This window comes from Siniperca chuatsi, linkage group LG1 (assembly GCF_020085105.1).
Source record: "Siniperca chuatsi isolate FFG_IHB_CAS linkage group LG1, ASM2008510v1, whole genome shotgun sequence".
NCBI classification, from domain to species: domain Eukaryota; kingdom Metazoa; phylum Chordata; class Actinopteri; order Centrarchiformes; family Sinipercidae; genus Siniperca; species Siniperca chuatsi.
Window position 1 is genome coordinate 32,410,609 of NC_058042.1, and position 26,529 is coordinate 32,437,137.

Here is a 26,529-nt window from a genome sequence, read left to right on the forward strand (position 1 = left end):
GGGAAAAAGGCCACATCTTAAATGCTTGTGACACACTGTGCTTTGAAAAAGCCTAGTTTAATGTAAAAGAGAGAGAAGGAAAGAGCAAAAAAAAAAAGAGAGAAAGAAATCATTGAACTGCCAGATTACCCATGTGCCCTGGTTCTATTACGGTCAAATGAAGGCTGTTATTTAGGAGAACTTGTTTTCTTTCTTTCATTTTTTGGCTGTTCTGAGTGTGGCTATGTGTATTCACAACTTTGCGCGTGTCTGTCATTCCGTAACTCCACATTGTTCACAAGAAAATCAAGGATTTAAGCTCTCGAGTTTCCTAACCATCACTAACGCCCATCCTTTTCTGAACAGGAAGCTTTTGTTCAGGCACAGGCATAGGTGAGGTCATCTCATCTCCACAGATTGCAGCTACTATTCGCTTTTTTCTTTTTTTTTTGAAAAGCTTTGTGCTTACATGAACTAACATCCTTCCCTTATTCTCTGAGATACAGACACAGGCTAAAGGCCACGCCAGTGGATGTTTGTATTAGTGCCCTCAGCTGTTTAGTCTGAGTCAGTCTGCTGCAAAGCACCGTACTGGAATGTAAAAGTGTACTGTAACAAATTGGGTTTGTCGTTTCCTTTAGGGCTTGTAGGCTTGAAAAAAAAGTGCCTGAGCATCTTATATGGCTACAGCTACCTTTTAAATCAATTTCTAGATTGTTTACTTCCTTTATGACACGAATAGACACGTTTTAAAACAAAACTACAAAAATCTATTGTTATTGTTCTATTACTTCTATTACTACAAATAATTATAATGATACGATGATGATGGTGATGATGGTGATGAAGATGAAAAAGAAGAAGAATGTGTTGATTTATTTCATGTAATGGGAAGTTTAGCACTATGAGCTGATAGAGAGTAGAAACTTGTTTAAAACCGTGAAATGCACAATGTTCAATCCAACAATAAACCTTTTTTCCCAAGTTAGTGAAATTATGTGTAATTTTAGAGACGTTTTTACACAACAATGAATATGTATAACAGTAAAATGATACGCTGTGTAGTATCTAATTACAGTATGTGGTACCCTGTCATGAACTTCACAGTTGAAATTCTATTTCCATCATGAGGTCCTTGGCACTGACCAATCTTAACACACACACAAACTGTTTCAATGAACCAATGAACTACCAAACACAATACAGCAGGCGGCCTTCCAGCAAGTCAATTGTATTAAGAAGTGTACAGTTTTATCTGCACTAGCACGGTGGTGGTGACATTTCTGGTTACTAAGTCCATGTGGCATGAAGCCAAATGGGAGATGGTAAGGAAGGATTTGGGTGATCGGCCAATGAAATGTGTCCCCAAAACCCATCTATTTGACTACAAAAGTAGAAGAGGAGGACAGACAAAAAGAGATGACACAGTATGGAGGATGTATGTATAGTAGATCACAGAAGGAAGAGAAAATGAACTAGGTACACAGCACCAAATAGGGCAATATTATATAGGGCAATATGCATATATAGGGCAACAGTAAGTGAGTTGCCCTGCTAAAGTCTATAATACTCACTCATGAAGACATACACAGACAGGAAAAAAAGAGAATATGAGTAGAGTGATAAATCTCGATCTCAAATAATGATGCCAAAATATCAGGCCTTTCATTAAATATTGATATCGGTGAGTCAGTGTCTTCCACCTCTGGAGGCTCTTCCTTAAATCTCAACAATCAGGGGATTCAGTACAAAGGTATCACTTTGAATATTTGCATTAGTTAAACTCTAGTAAAATGCCCAAAATCAAAAAAGTGAAGAACAAAGACAGATACCAGGACAAAATCACAGAGATAAAAGACGCAGATACTGAGATGAAAAGAAGTCAAATCTCTACAGAGGGAGATTAACAAGACAGACAGGAGAGTAATAGCAACACAACCCAGCTATCATAGTTATCATTTATAATCACAGAGAAACTGTCGCTGGTTCCCAGCATTCCCATGGCATGGGGGGAGTTCTCCAAAGCTTCCAAATGTTAAATATAAATAAATGACAGCAATTTAGAAAAGAATGAGGGGGCGATACGTACTCTGTGATCAACTATAACATGGGCATCAATTTAATATATCAAGGTGCGGGTACATGACATATGTTAAAGCTCTACTAGGCAAGACTGTCAACATTTATGGAAGCTGAAATAGTTCTCGATTACCTCTCAGTGCAGAATTTGCTGGAGCAGCTTTAACCTGAGTCTAATGTTGCACTTCTACTTCATCATTCATTATCATTGTGTTTTATCATTTAAAAGAACACAAAATAAATAATCTGAAATGTATTCAAAGGCTATATCTAAATAAGAACACACAGTGATGTAATGTTGGTATGACATGTACTTTCAGGACAAGTTCAAGAGGTGGGTACTGAGTCTAGGTCAGTGTGTGTGGACACTGGCATGTCTCCTTACAGCCACTAGGGGCTATGATGGCAAACTGTGAGGGAATGAATGAATACATGACTGAATTAATAGGAGTTACCAAGGCTGGATTACAAATCAGGCAAAGTAGGCAACTAACCTGAGGCCCTAAACCCCATGAGCCCCAAAAGTCCTAAGTTTATTGTATATCAACTGGTTGAACATAATTTGATTAACTGCAAATTTGTTAAGGACTTTGCACCCCTAAAGTACAATATCAGCTAAAGCAGGTCCTGCATTATTACCTCATTTTGTGGCCCTGTATGTAGTGGAGCCCAGTGTCAAAATCTAGTTTAGGGATTTTATTCTACTTTGCTCACATTGGGTCGTATTTCAAAGTATTGCTTAATCACATTGCCTCAAACGTATTGATACATAGAAAACCTGGGGCCAGGTGTTATTCAAGCAGAGGAATACTGGTTAGTTTCAGAATCAGAAATACTTTATTGATCCCCCAGGGGAAACTCTTTCGTTATAGCTGCTCACTATCACGTCAATGCACACAGGAATTGAAGTACTAATAGAATAGAAATAGAAATAATAATAAAATAAGTCCGCAACGAGACAATTATTTCCAGTAAGAAATAAGAGATGTGCAAATCAAAATATAATAGACTATAATACAGCTAAGATAAATTAAGTACGAAAGTGGATATAAAGTATAAAAGCTAAAATAAGTGTAAAGTACAAAAGCGGATTTACAGGTTGATAAGTATAGTTTCTTGGACTCTTTGTGCACTGTAATTGAATAAAGTGTGGGAGATGGAGTTAAATGTTACATTACGTTTACAACAGTAGCTATATAATGTAAAATTAATTTAAAATAAAATATGTTCCATATAATTTGATGACTTACAAAATGGCTATTTATAATATTCATCACCTTATAATATGTCGTTGTTTTGTCTTTGCTGCATGTTTAAGTTGAGCTTCAAGTCAGGTTTGTCATTTATTTTTATCTTTTCGTGGATACATGAAGATGCAGAGGCTTTACAATAGTTTAGCATTGCTAATAACCCATGTTTTTTCTCATTTCTTTTTTTTTTCCAAACAACAAACTCCCCATACCCACACTTTCACATCACTTACTTCATACTTCACACACATACTTCAGTTTTTCCATGATGTAAAGAGAGAAATAAAAAAATATGGAGCACCTGGCTTCTTTTTAACACGGTTTCACAGGCTTTCAGTGGTCTCTGATGATTCAACAGTTGCTGCTACAAACATCTGCTGCTTGCTCTTAGCAGATCTCAATTAAGACTCACACAGCCAGGCATGCCATACCTTATCTATGCTTAAGCTTTTTATTTTTTTTCCAAAAAAACAAAGGGAAAGAGGCCAAAAGGTCTGACAAATTCCTCTCATAGAGGACATTACAAGGAGTAAAGACAGAAAAGACAGATGTTGAGAAGAGGTTGGAGGTGCTGGCAAAAGATTTCCAAAAAGAGAAATTATTGCTAACACTGGCAGCACTTTTAAGAAAATAAGAGCAAGCAAAAAAAAAGAAGAAGCAACAACAACAAACTAAAGCCCTCCCTCATTTGTCTCTTTCCCGTTTATTTTTTTTTGAAAAGGCACCCCAAAGAAAGAGACAAAGAAGAAGACGGAGTGAGTGTTGATATGATTATGTAAATGTAAACAGGATTTCCTGCCGACTGGAAGCCGTTTTTCTCTCTGACCCGTTCTCCTTGCAAATCTTCCATTTAAGACGAATTCCCCCGAGGAGGCTGCTCCGCCGTTACTTAACGGGATAATTATGATATACTAAACCTTTCCAAGATCGCCTACCCCACCCCCCTACCCCCCTTCCTCGTCTTTGCCTTCTCCCTGAATCGCTCACTCTCTCCTTTTCTCTTTTTCTGTATCTCTCACTCTCTGTCATTTCCTCTCAGGCCTTTCCTCTGCCTTCTGTCTGTCCTGGACAGTAACACTGGTTTGTCTCTGAGCTGTCCGAATAACCATGAACTTAGATTCAACTAATATGGGTTTTTGAAGGCCAATATTGACACCACTATTGTGGATTTGAAGCTGGTGATATTGAACAGTTACTACCGTTGTTTCAAATTTTATAATTGTTATGCACAACAATTTTCAGAAGAATTTAATTCTTGCCATTGTGGAAAATGTTTCTGAAACAGCATTTACTCCATCACCACTCGTTAAAAGTTATTATAACTTTTACTCTATTTAAAGGTCCTGTCAAATGCTTATTAACTGTACCTTCTAATTATTATATTTTATCAGACACAATGCAATATACCCTGGAAAAATGTATGTTTTCCTTGCCTCCCACTGCATCCTTCATTACACTTAACTTTATTTAACCACAAAAGGTCTCATTGAGATTAAAATGACAGGATGTCATGACTAGTTCTTGAAAAGTTGCACTGGAAACAAGGGGAATCGTCTCTCCCTGTTAGCAGATTGTTTTGTATTTAGCATTCTGAAAATAAAAAACTTTAAGACACAGTTAAAAACCCTTCACAAGCAGCAGTTTACCGATGGGTCGCACAGTCATTACAAACTTGTGCCATATAGCCAAATGTTGTTCAAACTTTTCTCTCTCTCGAACTTTATTTTAAATCCCAGTGGAGATCGCAAAGTGTCAAATTATGCACCAGACATTAAAATATTTCAACTAAAGAATACATATTAAACAACTACTACCATTGCCACTTAAGGGATAAACGGGGAAATAAAAGAAGAAGCCTGGATGTCTTTAAATTACATGTTTTGTCATTCTGATTGAGTGTTAAGGCTGTATGGATTTTAATGTTAATGTTTCAAGTCTGTTCCTTTTAGCTGTGAAAGTCTTCTTTTTTAGCAAATCCCCCATCTCACTTGGACCATAACGCCATGACCTCACGATGGAAGAATTGAGCAGCAATCAAACTATATTCCACATATTCCTCTGCTATCCCACTGTGTGGTGTGTCTGCATGTGTGTGTAGCTGAGTGCTATCCATAATATACTGTGCTTACCCTTTGATCTCTCACAGCCAAGGAGTCTTTCTGGAACAAAGATACACACACTTTTGATATCAAGACTCGGAAATGTAAAAGAGCGATCAGAAATCACCCTGGTCCAAACATTTCATAGTGCAGACGTACAACTTAATTGCAATTCTGTGTGGTTGTTTGGTTCCTTATTTACTCCTACAACTTTGTTACAGAGCCACACGTCAAACTATTTACGAGCTGGTGTAAGCACTTACGGCTACGACTCTTTTCGCTTGACAACAGCCATAAACAGAGGAGCGAGAGATCAAAACTGTTCATCAGAGAGCGTGACAGATGACAGATATGGCAAGAGATTTTCCATGAACTTCTGCGCACATGGGGGAGACTTCAAGGGACGGAGAGAAAAAAAGGGGGGAATACAGGATGAAAATGAAAAAAAAGAGAAGACAAATCAAAGAAAGGTTTCTTTCCACATGAGGTAGTGCAGCACAAAAAATTACAGAAACTTCCCACTTCCAATAATGCGTCCAATCAATTATTAACTGCCAAACAGTGTGTGTGGTGAGACAATGCTGTGTGTAATAGGTGAAAGCAGAACATTATCTTTCACATTGTGGACCAGTCGTTGGTCACAATCATTAGTTTGTGTTCTCAGCTAATTGGGTACTCATAAATTACACAGACGTAACCAAAGCCTGGCTTCCTGGATCTCTGCTCTGACCTTGAGTGGGTGTAGACGACATTAAAACTTTGTGAGCATATAGTATAGAGATGTATTTAACCCCTTAATGGTCTTCTCTAACGTTTGGTACATTTGATTTGTTACATCTTGTTGAAAAATAGGTTGAACCTGATTCTCATCTCCAGTGCTTGATCAAAGTATGATGGGCTTCCAAAAATTCCCACGGGCCTCTGCAATTTTCAGAACGACCTTTTCAGGTTCATGTTGGCGACAGGAAAATGTGTGCAGTTCTGGAGGTAATCATATTTTGGGTGGGATTCAATTTAGTTTTTAAGAGCTTACTGAATAGAATGATGTAAATGAATACATCTGACTTTACATTTACAGTAAAGGTAGTGTTGCTATCATTTTTTTTTAACAAAACTGAATATTGCCATAGAAAAAACAAAAAAACCCAAAGCTTACTGATTGTAAATTGTTGTCTATATGATAATTCTAACATTATTCCATTATAGAAAAGGTTTCAATCGTAGTCATCTGGACACTGTTTTCAGAATCTGAATTTGATTCTGAAAACAGTGTCCAGATGACTACGATTGAAACCTTTTCTACGATGGAACATTCCTGGACGAATGAGGGACTACGTCTTATTATTCCATTATATATTTCTTGAAATTTTTATATCAATATGATGTTCATGGACATTGTTTAGTTGTAGTGAATGAAAATACACTGATAATCAGGTAAATCCAGGGTGATACTTATGATATTGGAAATAATTATTCAACAAAGTCAAATTCCCTCTGATCTGGGGAGGGACTTCTGCCCAAAGGGAGTGAAATGTATAGGAAATACTAACCCTAGCCCAAAAGAGATGGCTTTCAAAACCTAAAAACTGTTGTGCTCTTGCACCAAACCACAGATGAACAACTCTAATTTAGTTCTATAAGTTAGTTAGTTATATGTAAAATGTCTTATTCTTGTTATTTACATATTGCTCTTGTCAATAAAAATAGATTTTAAGTGGAAAATATATTTTATTTCACTTAAATGGAGAAAAATCTGGGCCAATTGTGAAAGTGTACTTTTACTGTAAATGGACATCTCATGCATTTGGTAGAGGCTCATAATTGCAAAAAAAATGTGTGGTCAGTTGAAAAATAATTGATTTTGTTGTTGTTAGTGTCCAAATGAACGAAGAAATGTAAAAAAATGGTTGGGACCATTATAGGGTTCACAAAGAAAAAATGAAATTATCAGTATAAGGTGTATGCTTAAAAAAGAGCAATATTACATTACAAACTATTTTGTAAAGATACATGCATTGCAATTCACTTCTGATTTTGATGTGTAAAGAATAATTATTACGCATTCTCACTCTGTGCCTCTCTGCTCCCTTTCCCTCCCTGAACCATTGTTTTGCTGCTGAAATCCATAACATTTCTTTTGTTCCCCTATTTTCTGTAAACCTGCTCTCTTATTTTCCCAAGGCCGAGAAACTTCAGACATGAGAACCCCTGATATAAAACCAGGGAAATTTACCTGGGATTAGCAGCCATTGACAAATAACCTTGGTGATAGATGCACAGTAGATTTGGTTCAAAGCTCTCCCGGCAGCCTCAAAAGAGATTAGTTCACTTCTTATCAGGTCAGCCGCGTCGCCTGGGAAATGTGTTTAAAGTCACATTGATTTATTGAAAGATTCCCCAATAAGAAGATATCTCTCGACTTAAGGAGTGCATGTGTGTGTGTTCCTATGTGTGTCATGTGAACTCACGCCTCAAATAAATTACACTGCCTGTTCAAGCTTTAAGAAAAAAAAAGACATTTTCAACAAACGAGCGGTGCGCTTCAAACTAAAAAAGCACTTCTAGATAACTAGTGTTGAATACTTCCACTGGAGAGAGACGTTCCCATTCTCTCTCCACCTGTCTCGCCCACTCTCTCAGTCTCTCTCTCCATTTACCCCATGCTGATAGTGCTGCTGAAAACAGTGATTGTACAGTGGTGAGACACAGAGCGACGCTGACAGGGAGGTATAATAAGGCCTCTTTGTTCCCCAGAGAGAGAGAGAGGTAGAAAGACATGCAGCTAGAAAGGGGGGGGCAGCTTTCATTTGCACCATTACCTTCTTAAGCGTCATTATCAGGCCAAGGAGAAGACGACTGTGGGAAAACGGGTGAGGCAGCCAATGAGTGAAATGACAGATCTGACATGTCGCTCACCAGGTCCATCTGAGGGATGACATACTCAATTCTTCTCTCTTCTCTCTCTTGCACACACACACACACACACACACACACACACACACACACACACTGTCCTGTGAACCACTTGTTCACTCATTCATCTTGCATTACTTCTTCCATCGCGTTCTACAGTGTACAAAAGTATGTGGACACACAAGCATTACGCTCATATGTTATTGTTGAACATCTCATTCCCGAACCATGAGCTTTAATACACTGCTACAGTCTTCACTCGTCTGGTTTTAGGCTTCCCCCAAGATTTTGAAACTTTGGCTGCAGGGTTTTGCTCCAGTTCAGACACAAGAGCATTAATGCGGTCGGCCACTGATGTTTGGCAATAAAGGGGTCAGTATATTTCAAGTGCTTGTCAGATGGTCAAACAGCATCTGAAACTCCCTCCTCACACATCTTTTCAAAGTCTGACAATTTCTGTAACTTTCTTACAATCTGACAATTACGCCTGCTTTACACAGCAATAGGCCAGGTGTGTGGAGGTGTGGAAGTAAGAACGGTTTGAACTTCTCTCTCAAGTGTTCTTTTTTCCTTCTTTACACAACCATTCCTGTAACTTTTTGTGTGTACAGCCAAGTGCAACACTACGACTGCCTTCCAGGAAAAAAGCTATTATCCCCATATTTAAACTATTATTGCGTCTCGCCTCTCTATGATGGTAGTCCTTTCACTCCTCCTTCGACTGTGGCAGAACTACTACAAACATGTTACATCTTATGACGTGGTCAGACAACAAATAGCAAACCCTGTTATTTCAACTCAAATGTGTTGAATGGGCTTGATGTCAGGGCTCTGGGCAATTCCTCTACACTAAACTGGGAATACCATTTCTTTACTGACCTCACTTTGTGCAACAAACTGTTGCCACGAAACTGGAAGACCTAATATATCATTGTATGCTGTAGTATTAAGATTTCCCTACATGGGAACTAAGGGGCATGAACCACAGAAGACAGACAAGCGTGTCCACATACTTTTGGCGATGTAGCGTACCTTCCCAGTCACTTTTCCCTCTCTCCTTGTCCTTATGTCCTTAAATCTTTTCATTTCCTTCTGCATGCCATCTCAGTGTACACATTTTGATGATTTTATCATCCTTGTGTCTTTATCAATGTGTCTTTTACTCCCTCTCTCCAGTTTATCTCTCTTTCTGCCCCTCTCTCAAAAACCTCCCACCCTCCATCTCTCTCCCATCTCCTTTCCCCTCCCTGCCGTCATCCACATACCTCCATCCCTCCTTTCTCTGTCTCTCTGTCAGTTTCCATGCTTCATCCATGCCTTCGTCTATCTCTCCCGCTGTTTGCTTTTAACTCTTGAGGTCATCCGGGACCCCTGGGCAGCTATCCCAGAATGCTGAGCCGGCTAACGTCCTGTGGAGTTGCCTTCTGGAGAGAGCGGACAACCGAGCCAGGACTCGATCAGTGTTCGGACTTAACCATGTATTCAGTCACTGTTACACCCAGAAAATAGAGGGATCTTCAAAGGTTCTTTGGTTAGGGTGGTGGTTCTATATTGAATTGTAATAACTACAGCAAACCTCTGATTGTTAAAAGTACTACATGTAGCATTGTAACATCAAGAATCATTACCACCTTCATTTGTAGACATTAGTGTAATTACCACAAATAACCAACCAGTTTTACATTGTGTGCCAGATTGCTTTATGGCACAAAAAGAGATTTCTTTAGAACACAAAATAGCTCTAAAAGGACTGTTCTTTCAGTTCAAACTGAGGTAAAGCTTTCAGAATTTCTGGCAGGCAGATAGTGTAAGAAGCAAAAAATAAAATGCAAACAAATAAGACAAAGGATGGAGAAGGAGAGGAGAAGTATCCTCATTGTGTCAGGAAGCAACAGGGTATACAGTAGGTAAAGGCACATTGGTTGAGATATTACAGTATATTGTACTTAAATCCACTTTAGAGATACTTGTGTTGTACTTGAGTAGTTACATTTTAGCCCACTTTATACTTCTACTCCATTACATTTAAGAGTGAAATGTACTTTTTACTAAACATTCATGAAAGTTATAATTACTTGTTATTTTTCAGATCATGTGTAGAACTTCTACTCATAAGTATATAAAGTAGTTAGTAAAAGTCGTGCATTCAAAATTGTACTCAAGTAAATGTGCGAATGTACTGTACACAATTCTTAGTATAAAGAGTAAAGTACTCATTATATAGAATGCCTCCCTTTAGTGTAATATATATATATATATATATATATATATATATATATATATATATATATATATATATATATATTATGTTATTGAATCATTATTCATCTAATCTTATTAGTCTTTCAATGTGTAAGCAGCATTTTACAGCTGTAGTCACTTGTGGTGGAGCTAATTTTACCTACTTTATAATGTTAAGCATGTTTATCTATGACAAATAGAGGGTAATCATACATTTTGCATATAAAATCTAAATCTGCAAAGTAACTAGTAAGAAGCAGTCAGATAAATGTAGTGGAGTAAAAAGTACAATATTTCCCTCTGGAATGTAGTAGAGTATAAGTTTAAAGTAGCACAAAATGGAAATACTCAAGTACTTAACTAATTTCTATTCATGTTTATGAATGTATTATATTGAAATCTTCACCAATATTTAAATTGAAATATATCGATGCTAAAATGACCAGCACCTACAATAATAACAGTGATATAAAATGAATATTGAGCATTTCATTCTGCATTTTATATAAGCAATTGAGCATAGTGCCACTGATAATCGGCCTGAAAGAATCAGTTGTGTTGTGCATGAAAGAGTAACAAAACCGCTATTTAACCAACATCAGAAGCCTCTGTGGTTTAAGAAGGTAAGATGAAATGTTTCTGCAGTCAAGCCACATAATCTGCATGACAACAAATTTATAACTCAGAATTTTACCAATACACCAAAGCAAATATAACTACAGATTTTGCTTTGATTTTGCTCAGGAGATGTTAGCTGTCACATTGTCAGCATTGTCAACAAATAGTTAGTGCGGATATGTCACAAGTCTCAAAGTTCAATATGAAGTTCATGTGTCTATGAATCACTTCCCCTCCATACCTGCTCTCACAACTGAGCACATACATGACACATAAAAAATGACCATACAAACTCCATTTCTCCAAGTGAAACACTAAAATTACATGGTTGAAAACAGTGCAGTTATGCATATATCTGAAAACCACAACACTGTTGAGTTCCAGAGAAGTTAACACAAGGGCCCGTGTCTCTGTGTCGCTGCTCAAGTGGAAAGCTATAATTAGCGATGGAGTCGTTGCCTGAGTAGTTCAACTATGCACAAAAACATGCAACAACAATGTGGTGCCTCTATGTCGAATGGAGGGGTAATAATAAGATGACAAGGAATCAGTAGTCAGACATCAATGTTTGAAAGTCCCGCACACACACACACACACACACACACACACACCTCCTCTTTCACTGCAGTGTGGCAGTAACAAAGATTTCTTGTCCAAATGAAAGGCCATGAGCGTATGTGCCTTTATGTTCATGTGTGTGAGAAAGTGTGTGTGCATGTATCCATCTATAAATGTCCACCCTGTGCAGATAAACAGGCGAGCCAGTGATCAATACATAACAGAGAGTCAAAAACAATATCACAGCATCAGGGCTTATGTCTATAAAATGCCTGTGTTTTTCAATGGGAAGGGGGAAGAAAGGCTGAGAAGAGAAAATGCAGGAGAGACCGAGAGTGAGAGACTGGGCCTGCTTGACCAAAGATGGATGAAGAAATAAGAAATCAATCTGTATGTCTCTACATTCAAACAAATAAGACACGTATTGAGACAATTAGGTCTTTCTTAACACACAGACGTGAGCACATGCATATCTTACATGGACCTGCAAGGACAACATGTCACTTTCACAGTTTAGCTTTGGTCACAGATTACGACTGCTTTGAAAGTTTTGTCCAAACCAAGTTTTAAAAAAGAAACTGACAAGTAATAGTTTTGGCTTTTTCTTGAACAAGTAGTAGTACCTAAACTAGAGACTGGTAAATCAGACCGATATTATGGGCCAGTATTAGTTTGTCATAGATATAGTGGTACGTATATTTCCACTGACAAGCAACAAGAAATTGCAGTACATCAATGCCAGATGTGTTTGAGATCATTTAGAAACAGCGTCACCATCCCTAAACGTATCCACCAGAAAGTACTGACAATTTTATTTTTAAACTTTTAAAATGAAATGATTTCGCACACAGGCTAGTCTTAGTACTACTCGTAGGTGTAGTTAGAGTCAGCTGGAGAAGTGCACACATCCAAGTCTGACTCAAGAACTACCAAAAGTACATCACAAATTAGTTCCACACTGAATACATAAGGAATCATCAAAAACCATGGCAAGAATTTTGGGACCCACACATACTGATGGTTGACTTTTATCATATATTCAACAGTATATATTTTTTTATTATCAAATATAGAGTAATAAGTTTATCTTTCATAACCACCACCTTACTTTCATATAAAGTAACATGTTTGCATTTCAGCCTGACAGCGCCTTGTTGACATGCTTCTCTGGCTGAGTATGAAACCGATCTGTCCATGTGGCTGGGCTGCCGGTTATCGCAGAGGGACAGCAATGAAGTCTGAAAGAGGACGACGAGCAAGAGGGATAGAAACACACAGAGAGAGAGAGAGAGAGAGAGAAGACAGAGAGATGGTTGCGTAGGTCTTAGAACAAAGTATCTGTGTGTGCGTCAAAGAGCGCCGGCCAGTGTCAGTCCAGAGCTACATCAAACAAACCGAGCGTTTGGACACAATGATATCGACAGAATGTCAAGTGTGTGTGTATGTGTCTGCACAGCTGGGTATGTGTGCAGCATGATTACACCGGTGCATCTTGGTGTGTTTATGCGTGTGTGTGTGTGCCTCGTCGAAAACAAAGAAATCCAAATACACACTCTCGCATAAGCATAAATATCACTGGCTGTCCGTCAACTTCAAACAATGCAGCTGTAATCTATGATAACATAAATACAAGCAGCTGCTGGAAGCCTGAAAAACTGCCACAGGAAAGAGCACTGAGTGAACCTGGTCTTGTTCTAGCAATAAAAGGCAACTTCACCAAGTCTGCACTGAAACTGAAATCTGAGTAAAGTTCGAAGGCTGAGAAAAGTTGCTGGTTGAATTCCAACTGGGCCCGCATCTCATTCAGTTTGAGCTGACGAGAGTCAGTGGCCTGTGAGACTGCCGGACATGTAAACACTACGAGGACTCCAAATCCCAGAGGTCTGTGCTCTGCTCAGAGTCTAACAGGGTTCTGCCTCTCATCAATAATCCCAGTTGTCAGACCTCCCTGTCGACAAGGTGCAGATCTACATGTACACCCCCCTCCCACCCGTCCTCTTCTGCACACACATTCAGTCTTTGATCTCTCCCCAGTGGATATATTCTATTTCCTATTTCCGTCATCACCTGGTTCTGATTTAGAGGTCAGGAGAGGGAGTGCTGTGTCAAGCCAGGCTAAATAGCTGTCACTCACATCATCAGCACTGCTAACTATCTGCCTTTCTGCTGCTGATATTTGTTTTAAACACGCCCTTTTTTTCTTATCTAGCTCATTTTTCCACCTATACTGAATGTGTTCTTTCCTAATAAAAAGTATTGTGAATGTTTGACAAATGTTAAGCCCTACTCATAATCCATGGGTGGCACACTTGTGGCATCAAATGCCCTTTTTCTCAATAAATGGCGTTAAAGAAACAATAATTTGGTGTGTAACAAATCGTGCTGTGGGAAACATTTCTCACTGCTTTTGCAAAGAAGGGAGACAAATAAGAGCTTTAATATGTCAGTGAGGCACGGACAATATCTGATTTTGACCTCTAGATGGTGCTGATCTTTTAGATGTGTGTGGATCTGCAAGAACTAGTGTGACAGACAGAGCAGTATGTGCACACAACCTATGTGTGAGCTTGAAGCCATGTGTGCTCAAAGATGTAGACATACATGTGTAAGAGTCATATTGTGTATGTGGGTGTTTTTTTTTCACAAGACAATAAAAACATTAATTTGCCCTGAAATCATTTCTGACGTAAATGTAGAGCGGTGCCCATTGGAACCCAGTAATGAAGCATGCGGCATCTCGCCGGCTCCTAATTTGACTAGTTAAATGACTCCATTACGTGTCTAACAGACAGAGGCAAATCATTTCTGGTCAGTTGAGGCTCACTTACCCGCATCCTGGTGTTGGGGAAATGTCTATGTCTCTGGCTGACTGACTGACTGACTGACTGAGTGGCTGGCTGGCTGGCTGGCTGGCTGGATCTGGCTCATATTCACCGCCGCTGCCTTTTTTTTTTGTCTTTTGATTGGTCTTTTCTGAAATGGAGTGATGTTTAGAATGTGAGGAGGCCAGAAAATAGGTTTAAAAAAAATTTTGCACGTGCTCCTGGTGTGCATTTATGTGTCTGTGTTTGATTTTTTATAAGCTCTGAGATAGTCAAATTTAAGAATGGAATTTATCAAAATATGTGTAAGTATGTGAGGAAAAAAAAGAAAAAAAATATAATGAGTCTGGTGTTTTCACATTTGCCCAATTTGTGTTATCATATCCTTGTCAACAGTGTTATTTGGCTTCTGACAGAGAAAGATACAGCGAGAGAGAGAAAGAGGAGAGAGAAGATTGAAATATATTGAATTATTAAAAAGACTACCTGCTGTCTATCACTGTCACTTAACACATGTAGAATGTGAAGTGCCGTCCCAGAAGCCACTGGGTGGACATCTGTTACCACACTACATTCTACATTCAAAGAAGAAAAGAATTAATTTGTTTATTGTTGCTGAAAGTGATAACAATGGCACACACATTCCCATGTATATGCACACACAGTGCAGATCACCTGGCATCTTTACCCAATTCCCTCGAGACTGCAATACTCAGATTTGGACTTTTCTCTACTTGTCAAAATGAACATTCTTTCTCTCTCTTTTTTTTTTTTGCATCCCTGCAGCTGAGCAGGGTTAATCAAACTTTCACTTCCTCAACCCTTTAAACCCCACCTGACCCTCACAGCTCTGATCACAGACCTGACATGACAACCATTATCAAAGATTCTAAAAACAGACCTTACAAATTCCTGAATTTCTCAAGTGTGTTCATCATGATGGTTTTGAATTTAGATTCATAAATAATTTTCCACATTCACAATAAAAGAAGCATAACAGTTGTCATATGGACATGCATTTTTTATACTGAACTTAATTCATTGCCAAAATTTGCTTCTAGTAAAACATGATAAATTCATAGACTTGGAAGTAGAGCACATGATGAGCAAAAACAATGGAAACAATCTAGAGAATAAAACTACTGTGTATCCAATAATATGAAACATTTTCCTATGTGTGTGTGTGTGTGTGTGTGTGTGTGATGTATGTGCCTTCATGTCTGTTTAATCTACAGTACACCTGTGTGGATCATCCCTTATGTTCTTTATCTTACAATCAGAGACAAACAGGTAGACAGACACACACATACACTGCCAGATTAGCAGTGTCCACTCTGGTACAACCTTCCATCACACTATGTACCGTACTAAGACATAAGACGTACACTGATTATCTCTGGAAGTATTCAACCTTATGAACCTTGGACTTGCAGCTTGGCACGTGCATGCATGTCTGGTGGTGCGTGCATGTGTGTGTTCCACGAAGCCTGACACGATGTCCTGCTGATTCTTCTGTTGGATGCAATGGGGTGATGAGTGACATGCCTGCATCGCTGATAGCAGTCTGTCTGAATAGATTCACTCCAAAAGGGTTGGTGTATTTGTGTGTATGTGTGTGTTTAGAAAGTTGCGGTATGCTCTATGTATGTGTGGGTCAATTAAACGCAAAATGCTTTGAAGTAAGTCATCTGCACAAACATAGACCCTCCTTCCAATCACATATTCGTATTCTCCCCATTTGATTTTCTCTCTCATTCTCTCTGCCTCCTCCCCCCCCAGGCACACTGTGTGTCAATAATGCTACCAGCTGCTCCACTGCTGTTGCTCTGTGTGTGTGTGTGTGTGTGTGTGTGTGTGTGTGTGTGTGTGTGTGTGTGTGTGTGTGTGTGTGAGAGAGAGAGAGAGTGAGACAGGCAGACACCGAGAAAGAGAGAGGCCTAAGTCTGGTGGACATAAAGGGCTTAATGTGATAGGTAATTATGTAGTCTGATCTCACATATAGGATTTAAGAGCTAACTATACCAGCCGCCTCCTGGAGACACACACGGTGATGTCTATAAATAAAAGATAGACAGATAGATGGCTAAATAGATTGATGGATACATGGAAAGATACAGGCCTATTCGTCTATTCTGAGCACTAATATGTCATGATGTAGTGACAAATAAAAAGCTGGGTAAACCATGACCTTACTCACAAAAATGTCAGTAATCATGTATGTAATAAAATGACGTGATTTTTTTTGATATTCCATACATATATATATGACTGCAACTATTCAAGAGTTATTTTTATTATCAATTAATCTGCTTTTTTTAATTATTCATTTAGTTTATAAAATATTGAAACATTCTGAAAATGTCCCTCATAATTTCCAAGAACCCAAGGTAATGTATATTAAATTTAGAGTCATAATAAAGAGAGAAAAAACAACAAATCCCAACAAAGAAGAGCTGGAACAACTATGTTTGGGTAAATCATATAGTTTCAAACATCATGTCTACACTTAATTCCTACAAAGGTATAATGTTCTCACTGAAATATGGGGGGATGGAGGGATCTTCATATTCAATCCTTGAGGAGTACTTTCTGACTTTATGTTGTAATTTCATGAATTTTAATATTTAAAAAAAAACGTGGGATTTTTAATCTCCTTAGTATGTTAGATCAGCACTACACCCAGAAACTCATAAAATAAAAAAGGTGGCAAAGATAAGATTAGGTAGGTTTACTCTGCACAATATCTCGCTAATATAGTTTCCTATTGCTGCACATAGCATACATGGATTAATGAAAGATAATGAAGAAAAACAATGGCAAATGGTGAAAATTAAGAGAATCAAGAAGAATGATGAAAATAATGAAATACCAACCAACTTTTTTTTTTTCACTTAGCTATTTATAAAGTCTATGTCCAACATGTCACTTGCCTCAGATGCGGGCCCTGCTCAAATATGAATAATATTAAAGTGTACAACTATGAAATATGAAAGTAATCCTTGCAAGTGGGTTTTAAAGTTGAGGAACAGGGGTTCACTTTATGAAATCAAGTGGAGGTTAATTTTTTTTAGTTTTATGTATTTAGTTTAATCCCTGCCCCCTGCCACCCTCCTCCAGTCCTCCCACTTCCTCTTCCTCCCTCCTCCTCCTTTTGCAACGCCGGGGCGCTCCTGTCGTTTGTGTGACAGTTGATCCTGGCAAAGAGGACAGATCAAATATTTCTCCTCCAGTGTATGAGGCTTTCCGCTGGGGCCTCACAGATATGATGATTGGGGCTGACGGACGGACGGGGGCCCCGGGTTTTGAAGTCTGTAACAGACAGCGGTGGCTTTGATAGCCCCCGCTCCTCTCGCGCTGGATCACCAAAGACACCAGGCGAAAAGAGAGGGGGTTAAGGGGAGGAGGGTGCAAAAGAGAGCGAGAGCGAGCTGGGAACAAAAGCATCTGTAGAGTGGTCAGGGCTGGCGGCAGCAGCAGCACCCGTCAGAGGCTTTTTGAAGTTTACACACGGCCCTCCCCTCCATTTCTTTTCCTCTTTTCTCCCCTTCCACTCCTTCCTTCCCCAAAAAGCCTTCTGCTTCCCTTGTCCTTGAATGCCTCACTCTTGCTTTCTACTGTCTTTCTCTCTTTCTTACCCTTTGGTAATACCCCGGGTCCGCACACTAGATGGTGCAACTCAAGCAAACGGCAGCTCAGTTTATCCATCCCTGGAGATTCCCAAAACCCATGTCATCGCAGTCATTAACAATCATCAGCTTGGTTTAAAGTGTTTCCCTTTGAGTACAAAAAGCAAGGCAAGCTTCTGTCTAACATTTGTGACTGCTGAAAACCCCCAAATCAACGCGAGTAATCAATCAATGCAAATAAATGCAAGGCAGAAGAAAAAAGGAGATTATTTTTAACCTTGTCAACCCCACTGACACACCAATGGGTTAGCCATAATATTTATATTCTAGTGGAGATTCCAAAGTTTCCAAAGATCCCAAGCTGGGTAAATAAAATTAATTTGGGTGAAAAAATTCCATTTGATGGAATTGTGCAGCCATGAAAACACGGATTCTGTGTATATGTAAGTTGTGCTGAATAGTGGCCACTGTGGCAGGATAATGGTAAGTGCAATAACATGACCTATGTTTACATGAGTGAAGTTGACATGAGAAGGACCACTAGTGGCCTTATTAATTACAACTCTTGCCGGTCAGGAGCAAAAGCAGAACCAGCATGATGTTATTATATTGCTTCAAAATCCTCATCAGGTCAGAGGTCGGGGGTGCTCAGGGTGGGTGGAGGGGTCAACTGAGCATGTGACTTTGACCCGGGAGAATGCAGCTCTTTTCCCATTTCCTACCAACAGTCAGCTTTAGTTTTTTTTCAACCATGACTGTTCCTCCATCTTGACCATGTTACTTTTAACCATGATGACAAAGGTTACCTAACGTAAGTACTTTCTTTTTAACCCAAAGCACAACCTTATTCTTAACGTTTCCAGGTAGCTATTTCACCAAATCAGAAGACAATCATTTTCTGTAATCTTTGTTTCTAACAGTTTTGGAAGGTACTGACAAATGATGTCATGTAAGATGAAAAAATGCTATTATAGGTCATTTTTAAAGGTTGTGTCAAACAACCTATTTTGCCATTTAGTTTGGAGGACTTGTCTCCTAATACATTGGGGTAACAGCAGCACAAGCCTTGAAGAGTCATAGTCACCAAACTGACTCAGGAATGTCAGTTAGACAGCAATATCTAGCTAAAATTAGCTATCATTAGCCACCATAAGCTACTGGTCCTACCAGATCAAGAAGGGTTGTAGCAGCAAAACCAGTCATTGTATTGAGTTGAGAAACTGTTAATTTTTCATGAATTTAGCTTTTCATTTGTAAGGGGAAGAATGTGCTAATTTCACCAGTTAGCTTTAAGTCTGGCTTAAAAGCAACTTTATAGAACATAAAAGGGGAAAACTCGATTTTAAAACATGGGACACCTTGACTCAGTTCACACACATTTTTATAGAAAAAGTAAGTCAACTTTTCCCTCATTTGTTCTCCACTCTCTGTACATTAAAGTATGTGCAGTGATACTAGTTGGCACCCGACAGATGGCTTTTGTCAGGCCTGGAGAGCAAGAGTTAACCCAATCCTCTGCTCACCCTCCCTCCATCCCTCTCTTCTTTTTAAATGTCTCCCATATAAACAGATTTTGTTGCTGCTTAAAGTGGGCTCAAAATTAAAGCGTATCGTTTTACACACATATTGCATGCATATTACGGTGCCCCAGCTGGTGGCAGGCTGCTCTTAAGAGCCATATGATTAAGTTAGAGGTTGGGGTATCCGATAAGATTTGAGCTCTCTGCCTCTCTCTCTATCTCGCTGCCTATTTTACTGCAAACTTATTAAATGGAGGAAACGACATTATTTTTTTCTGAGTGTATGTGTAATTATTGTCACACACCTGTGACTCCCTGCCATCCACGACAGGGAAGAAGAGAAGGGAAGGAGGGATGATGAGGAGGGGGGGCTGGAATGAGGAGAAATGTCGTTGGAAGCAGCGGGAGTCCTCGTTTCAGAAAAAAGGGAGGAGGATAAATAGGAGAGGAAAAACAAGAGAGCTTGTTAATCATGCGCTTTCTGTCACTGGCTGAACACTGATATCCTAATGATTCACGCCGAGATAGTGACATCACAAGAGAGAGTGACGGAGAGAGGCAGAGAGAGAAAGAAAATGAGAGGGAGAAGTGGTTGCAAATGAAGGAAGAGGAGATGACAGCCCCAAAATGGACAACTAGTTTTGCACAGACAAGATGACAGAAAGCATGAAATATAAAAAAAAAGATAGAAACTGGGAAATGTCCCTCTGAATCTGTTGTTGCATTCCTCACAAACAGGCGCTTGTTTAATTTGAACAGAATGTTTCTCAAGGAACACTGTTGTGAAAGTTTTCCAGCCAAGTTTCAATCTGTAATTTTTTTCTCTCTCTTTCTCATTTGCCGTTTACCTCGACAGACCACCCCGTTGAAGGCAACAACATGTGATATGATCCTCAGGAGACAAAGGAAATTACCTATTAAGTGGGAGAGATGATCTTCCTTTAGCCGTGCTCCAAAAAAGTGAGTCACGATGTTGTAATTGTTTACCTTTGACTCAGCCCATAAGTCTCTCCTCCCATCTTTCTCTGTTCAGTTGTAACATAATATTTTGCGGTGCTGCTTTCAGAAGCCCAGCTCTCACTCTCCTCTTTTTTTCTCTCTATCTGTTCTAACAGGACAGATGTCATCGCCCCAAACAGTCTGAGTCATTGTACGCCTCCACACCCCTGAGTAACCCAAGGACATCAGGGAAGGGAGGACTGTAATTTTACATTTTAGACATTTAGTTGATGCTCTTAGTCATGGCAACTTGAGGGTTCAGTGTCTTGCTCAAGGACACGCGGACAGGACCAGTAATGTAATGAATCAAATCATAGGAGGATAGTGTATGTGACCTCTGGTTATTATTCATCATAAGGAAAATACAATTGTGAAAGAAAAAATAATAATTTCAGATAAAAAAGCCCTTAAATCATGCTAACAGACATCACTTTGATGCACTATTGATTTTGGTCAGGAAGATTTATCTCAGTCTAAACAGGTGGTAAACTGTATTCTGTGAACTTGATTGCTGCACAGAAGACAGTACTGCCTTAAACGTATGAACCTGTAACCTCTTCAGTTACGTATTTTTTGATCTGCCTGTATCCTGTGGTATCAGCTGCTTGATAGCAGAGATTGTACAGCTCCAGGAGGTATTCAGGAACTTGTTTTTTTTAGTTCGACAGGACTCAAAAGGTGGTTGTCTGTGCCAATGCAGTTTCCCCCAGATTGAGCAGATCTGAAAGGGAAAAAAGGGGGGGAAATATCATCGCCGAGCGAGCTACATGTGCTTTTTTCGGGTGTAATGTTTTAATAGAAAGCAGATGGTTACAGATGCAGGGGCCGAGCGCTGATGATGACACATCTTTAATATTTTAGAGTGGTCTTTGCTGTAAATGTTGCAGCAGCTGTTCTCCTATGCTGTCAATTTACAGTGCTTTTTAATTCTTTTTTTTTTTCTTTTGTGTGTTTGTGTGCGTCTGTGTCTGACAGCTATTGGATTTACTGTAAATTACAGAAATGAATATATAAAGTGATGAAAAGGCAGTGAAAGGGCTGTGAAGGCTGTGCATATGAGTGTGTGTGTGTGTTTGTGTGTGTGTGTGTGTGTGTGTGTGTGAAAGTGTATGCACCCCGACTGTTTGCCGCTGAATCAATTCCTCCTCATTCTGAACCCCGCTGATTATTCTCTTATTTTAGTTTGTGGCTCACACACAGCTGCCCTGCAAGTATAGGAACTGATATTCAAATGTAAAATGATACTAAAATAATGAGATGGAGGGAGAGAAAGAGCAGGAGAAAGGTTGATGGAGGAAGAAGGGAGGCAGGGAAGATAAATATATATTTGTATTGTGTTTGCGTTGCGGCCGTTGGTTTAGTTTTAATGTCAGCAGTGAGGAGAGAGGGTTTTCGACGATGCTTTTGAGTCGAGGTGATTGTCATCAATTCGCGTCTTGGCATTTAAACCACCCTCTCAAATATGAGTTTTTGAAATGCAAATACAGCTGCGTATGCCCAGACAAATTAAAAGACACACACTGCAGTGAAAAAAAAACACTTTTGAAGACATACATTTTTACTGGTTTTTATCATCAGAGTTTGAACTGTCAAACACTCCCTTCTCTGTCTCTTTCCGGAGAGAGCGGTAACACCGTTAGATAATGCGGCTCACAGCAAAAACGGTATACTAACTGGTTACATATTTATTTGTAGTTTTGTCCAACCGGCAGAGAGAAAGAGAAAAGACAGAGAAGTGCTGTTTTTATCTTGCCCCTGGCTTCACTGTTTCACCTCGCGAGATGTGTTCGATTGTTTTTTTTTCACCCCACAAGACACAGTGAGAAAATATGATTCACATTTTTCCCCCTCTCTCCATCTCTCTGACGCTACAGTTATTTAAACATCAATAGCAATGCGTCTTCTTTAGCACACAGTCTTTCTCATATTGATATTTGTATATGATCATTACTTTTGGCCCTGCACGGATTGTTATACTGCGTCAGCTTCAATAGGTGTAAGATCCAATACTGCAACCTCTGCATTCAAGCCCCCAAAAAACCAATAGACTAGTTTAGCTCACTTTATTGTATAAGGGAATCTACTAGAGGACCCCACTGGATAGATGGAACATACCTAAGTGACTAAAAACACAAAAAAAAGTATGAAATAGCATTGAATTAAGGTAGCTTCCTGCATTTTCTTGGTAAATGTTTAATGCTTAATGGAAATGAACAGACAACCCCCTCAAAAAGCACTGTATCGTGTTAAAGTTAACAGCCTGGAAGAAAGATGTGTTGTTATAAAACTTTAGGTAAGCTGACGGCACTTTTTCACAAAGATGGAAAAAAGCAAAGAGTAAAAAAGAATGTTTTAAAAAATCCTGCTGCCTCACATCTGATAAAGTTGCTGAATATTTGTTTTCTTAATTAACAAGCCGAGCAATTTTTTGTCAGATGATGAAGGGGGGGATGGTGTACATGGGATGGATTCATTAGCAAAGGAAGGAGAAAGACACACACACACACACACACACACACACACACACACACACACACATACCCTCCTGTTCCTCCTCTTCCTCTATCTGCTGTACTGTGTGCACACAACAAACCCTTCAGCCTATTGGTTGCTTCCAGTGGTCATCAGAGATGTATATGCACATTTGTGTGTACAGTCTTACAAAAGTTCATTTTTAGCACAAAATTAAAAATAAATCTTTGTAATTTTGGAAATATTGTTTGACCACTTCATACCAGTAATCCTTTACATTTTTTATGATATATAACGGCACAAAGCAAAGTTCAACAAGGACCAGTTAGTGAGGAGAATGAGGAGAAGTGTGTGTATGTTTGTGTGTGAGAAGAGGAGGAGGGATACGATGAGGGGTGGCGGGGGATGACTACCTGCAGAGAGCCAGCGTCCAAATGAGAACATAATAACAACATCAGAGAGCAAGGAGAGGGATTGTCTGCGAGATGACAACGGTATTAGAGAGAAGTCAGATAATTAAGAAATGCACTTAGTGTTTTTTGTCAAAAGTGGCCGTCACTGGCGGAGACGGAGTTTAACTGTATGTGTGTGTACGCACGCATGTTTTACACTGTATTCCATACTGCAGATAATGAGCCTGGAAAAAAAAGATGAAGGGGAGAAGAAGAAGAAACAAAAAACAATAAACAGTGAGAAAATCAATCAAATAATTTAAATGAAAAGTTGTGTTCTGTCCACACAATGATGCCAAGTTCTTTTGGGCATTTCTGATGTGGCTGTCCAGTTAGGGAAAATGAGACACATCATGGATGAGAAGCAAACAAGAGAGGGGTGGCAGAGGATTGGAGGGAGGGATGGATGGATAGAGGGGAGTTGGGGGGATGGAGGGTGGGCCACAGAAATAAAACCAACTCCCATCTGATGAGCAGCTTGTCCATAATACTGAATCCCCATCTCTTGCCAACTCTGCTTCTTGATACAGAAACACGATAAGTGCAGACTTTTTAAAAATACCCCCCCCACAAACACACACACACACACACACACACACACACACACACACACACACACACACACACACACACACACACACACACACACACTCTCTCTCTCCTCGTTTGGTTTTGGCCTGGAAGCACTTGTAGCCAGTGCCACGGATAATCAGGTGGTTGTTTTTGTCACTCTGCCCCCCATGACGTGATAAAGAAATTAAAGAAGTGGAGAAGAATTGAGAAGAAAAAATAGATGCATTCATCTCTTTTGCGCCAAACAACTACAGGACAGATGATGTGGCCATCTTGAGATCGTTTGTCATCTGTCAAGCTGCGTTGACCTTGCAATGAATAGCGACCATTGCACTGATTTCATCTTTTATGGCAAGCAAAAAACAGATACAGAGAGATGAAGGGAGACAGAAAGAGAGAGGGCTGTTGTTTTCAGTAATAATGACAACATTTATGCCTTCCATTCACGCTGCCAGTTAAAAGAGGCACAAACATGCAAATCCATTATGGAACGCTTCTTAAAAGTGTGACCAATCCTTGTTCAGTCAATTAGAGTCTGGAGACTGAGAATATGATGTTTGTCTGTTTAGCCCCCGACACATACAGATCAGCCTGGATTTGATGATGGAAAGAGAGATTCTTTTTTTCACAGAGATAGAGTGAGGGAGGAAGAGAAAACAGAGAGAGATGGAGGGGCAGCGCAGCCAAGCTCTGCTTATCTCTTTTCTTCTCTGCTTTCTTGCTTTTTTTCTTTCCCCTTCCATATACAAAAGCATTAATGTGTGCAGCTATGTGCTTTGCCATTGTTCTGTGTTTAAAAGCTTAAAAAGGGACGTTGTTTGTGTAGCTGGCAGAGTTGGTGCCGCGCGACTGTGTCCAAAAGCCTGTACTTAAAGTTGCTCAGCGAAAAAATAGGCCGCACAAAAGGGAGTGATAGAAAAGCAGTTAATAAGAGTGGTTACCCCAGAATGAGCGGGGATGAGATTTCACATTAAAAAAGATTTATCTTAAAGTATGGTGCTAATCCCTTCAGTTTTAATCCACCCACCCTCACCCCCCGACCCCTCCTCTCAGCCCCCTTTTCATTCCTGCCGAAGCATAATAAAAAAACTATAAACCATAAAGTTCTTACAATTTCTGGAAACTGGCAAATGCACGGCACCCTGATTTTACAAGGATTCCTGGCCAGTGAATCACGGAGCTCAGAGGACTCATCTCTCTCACAACAGATTATTAAACGAAAGAGAAAGGGAGGGCAACAAGGACAAAAGAAAAAGAAGAGAGGAGGAGAGGAGTGCATGCTTGCTGTGACCTATTTGATGATTATCGTGATGGCAGCGGTAGTGGTGATAGGTGGCGGAGGGGTGTTGTCATGCTCTCTGTCACACTCGGCTGTGTCATACAAGCTGGATGGATGCCTCTGTCCACTGCAAGCTGCTTGAATGAGGAAGCATATGGGTATATGAGAACCTCAGCCCACTTCATGAATATTTGATTCATATTTCCTGTGTGTGTATGTGTGAGAGAGCGAAAAAGAGGGAGAGAAAGGGAGGAGGGGTATTTTTTTCTCTCTCTTTCACTTGTCACTGCAAAAACTCACAAGGCTTACTTTGTGGCATTCTAATCATAATTGCCAATCCTGAATACAAATCTCTCAGCGCTAAACACATCGAGTGAAATTGAAATGACAAAACGAAGCTCATATAACGGTGTAATCAAAGATACATTCAGGGGAAAAAGATGGAGAAAAAAAAGTTGAGAGTGTTCTTCCGCAACCAGTAAGAGATGAGGATCAGGGGCCAGTTATTAGCTCGGCCAGGGAACAAAGAGCCCCAGTGTTGGAGGGCAGCTTAACGCTGAGCCAGTTACTGTACCTTTCAAAACTAATATGTAACCATATCTGTTTTAAAAGGACGATTCATATTACCATGAATGCATGAGAAAAGTTGTTCCCATCCCCACGACCCGTGAAACTCAAATCCCACTTGTAATAACCCTGCCACACACACACTCACTCAATTACAAGCCTGGCCTTTTGTGGAAAACATCCCATTTAAGAAGATGGGGACATTCAGTTTTTATATTGATGTAAAACATCTTCAGCTTTTTTGACAGGACAATGGTGCTTATTGTGCTTTATTGTTACTGTAGCGACTCCAAAGGTCAGCGTGGGTGTGGCTGGGCAGACAAGGGCGGCACTGAATGAAAATTGGATTATATGTGATCAACCAAGTTATTAATCAAATTAAAATGGATTCCCTCTGCCTGCTGTTTAACTAGGCAGGAGGAAAAAAAGAAATATAAATAAGGACAGACAGAAGAGGGAAAGAGAGGCAGAACAATAGGCCA

General features: G+C 39.6%; 1 protein-coding gene across 14 annotated transcripts in view; it reads right to left on the minus strand.

Annotated features, from left to right (window-relative positions):
- The window catches only part of znf536 (zinc finger protein 536), a 226,008-nt gene that overhangs the window by 30,465 nt on the left and 169,014 nt on the right, over positions 1-26,529 (minus strand). The window contains exon 7 of one of the 14 annotated variants that reach the window (XM_044193018.1): positions 25,493-25,614. The exons of 12 other annotated variants lie outside the window; for them this stretch is intronic. In XM_044193018.1, coding sequence (XP_044048953.1) covers positions 25,493-25,614 — 122 coding nt within the window. Of the gene's footprint in view, positions 1-25,492; positions 25,618-26,529 lie in introns of all 14 variants that reach the window. One more of the 14 variants, XM_044193009.1, reaches the window with a different exon arrangement.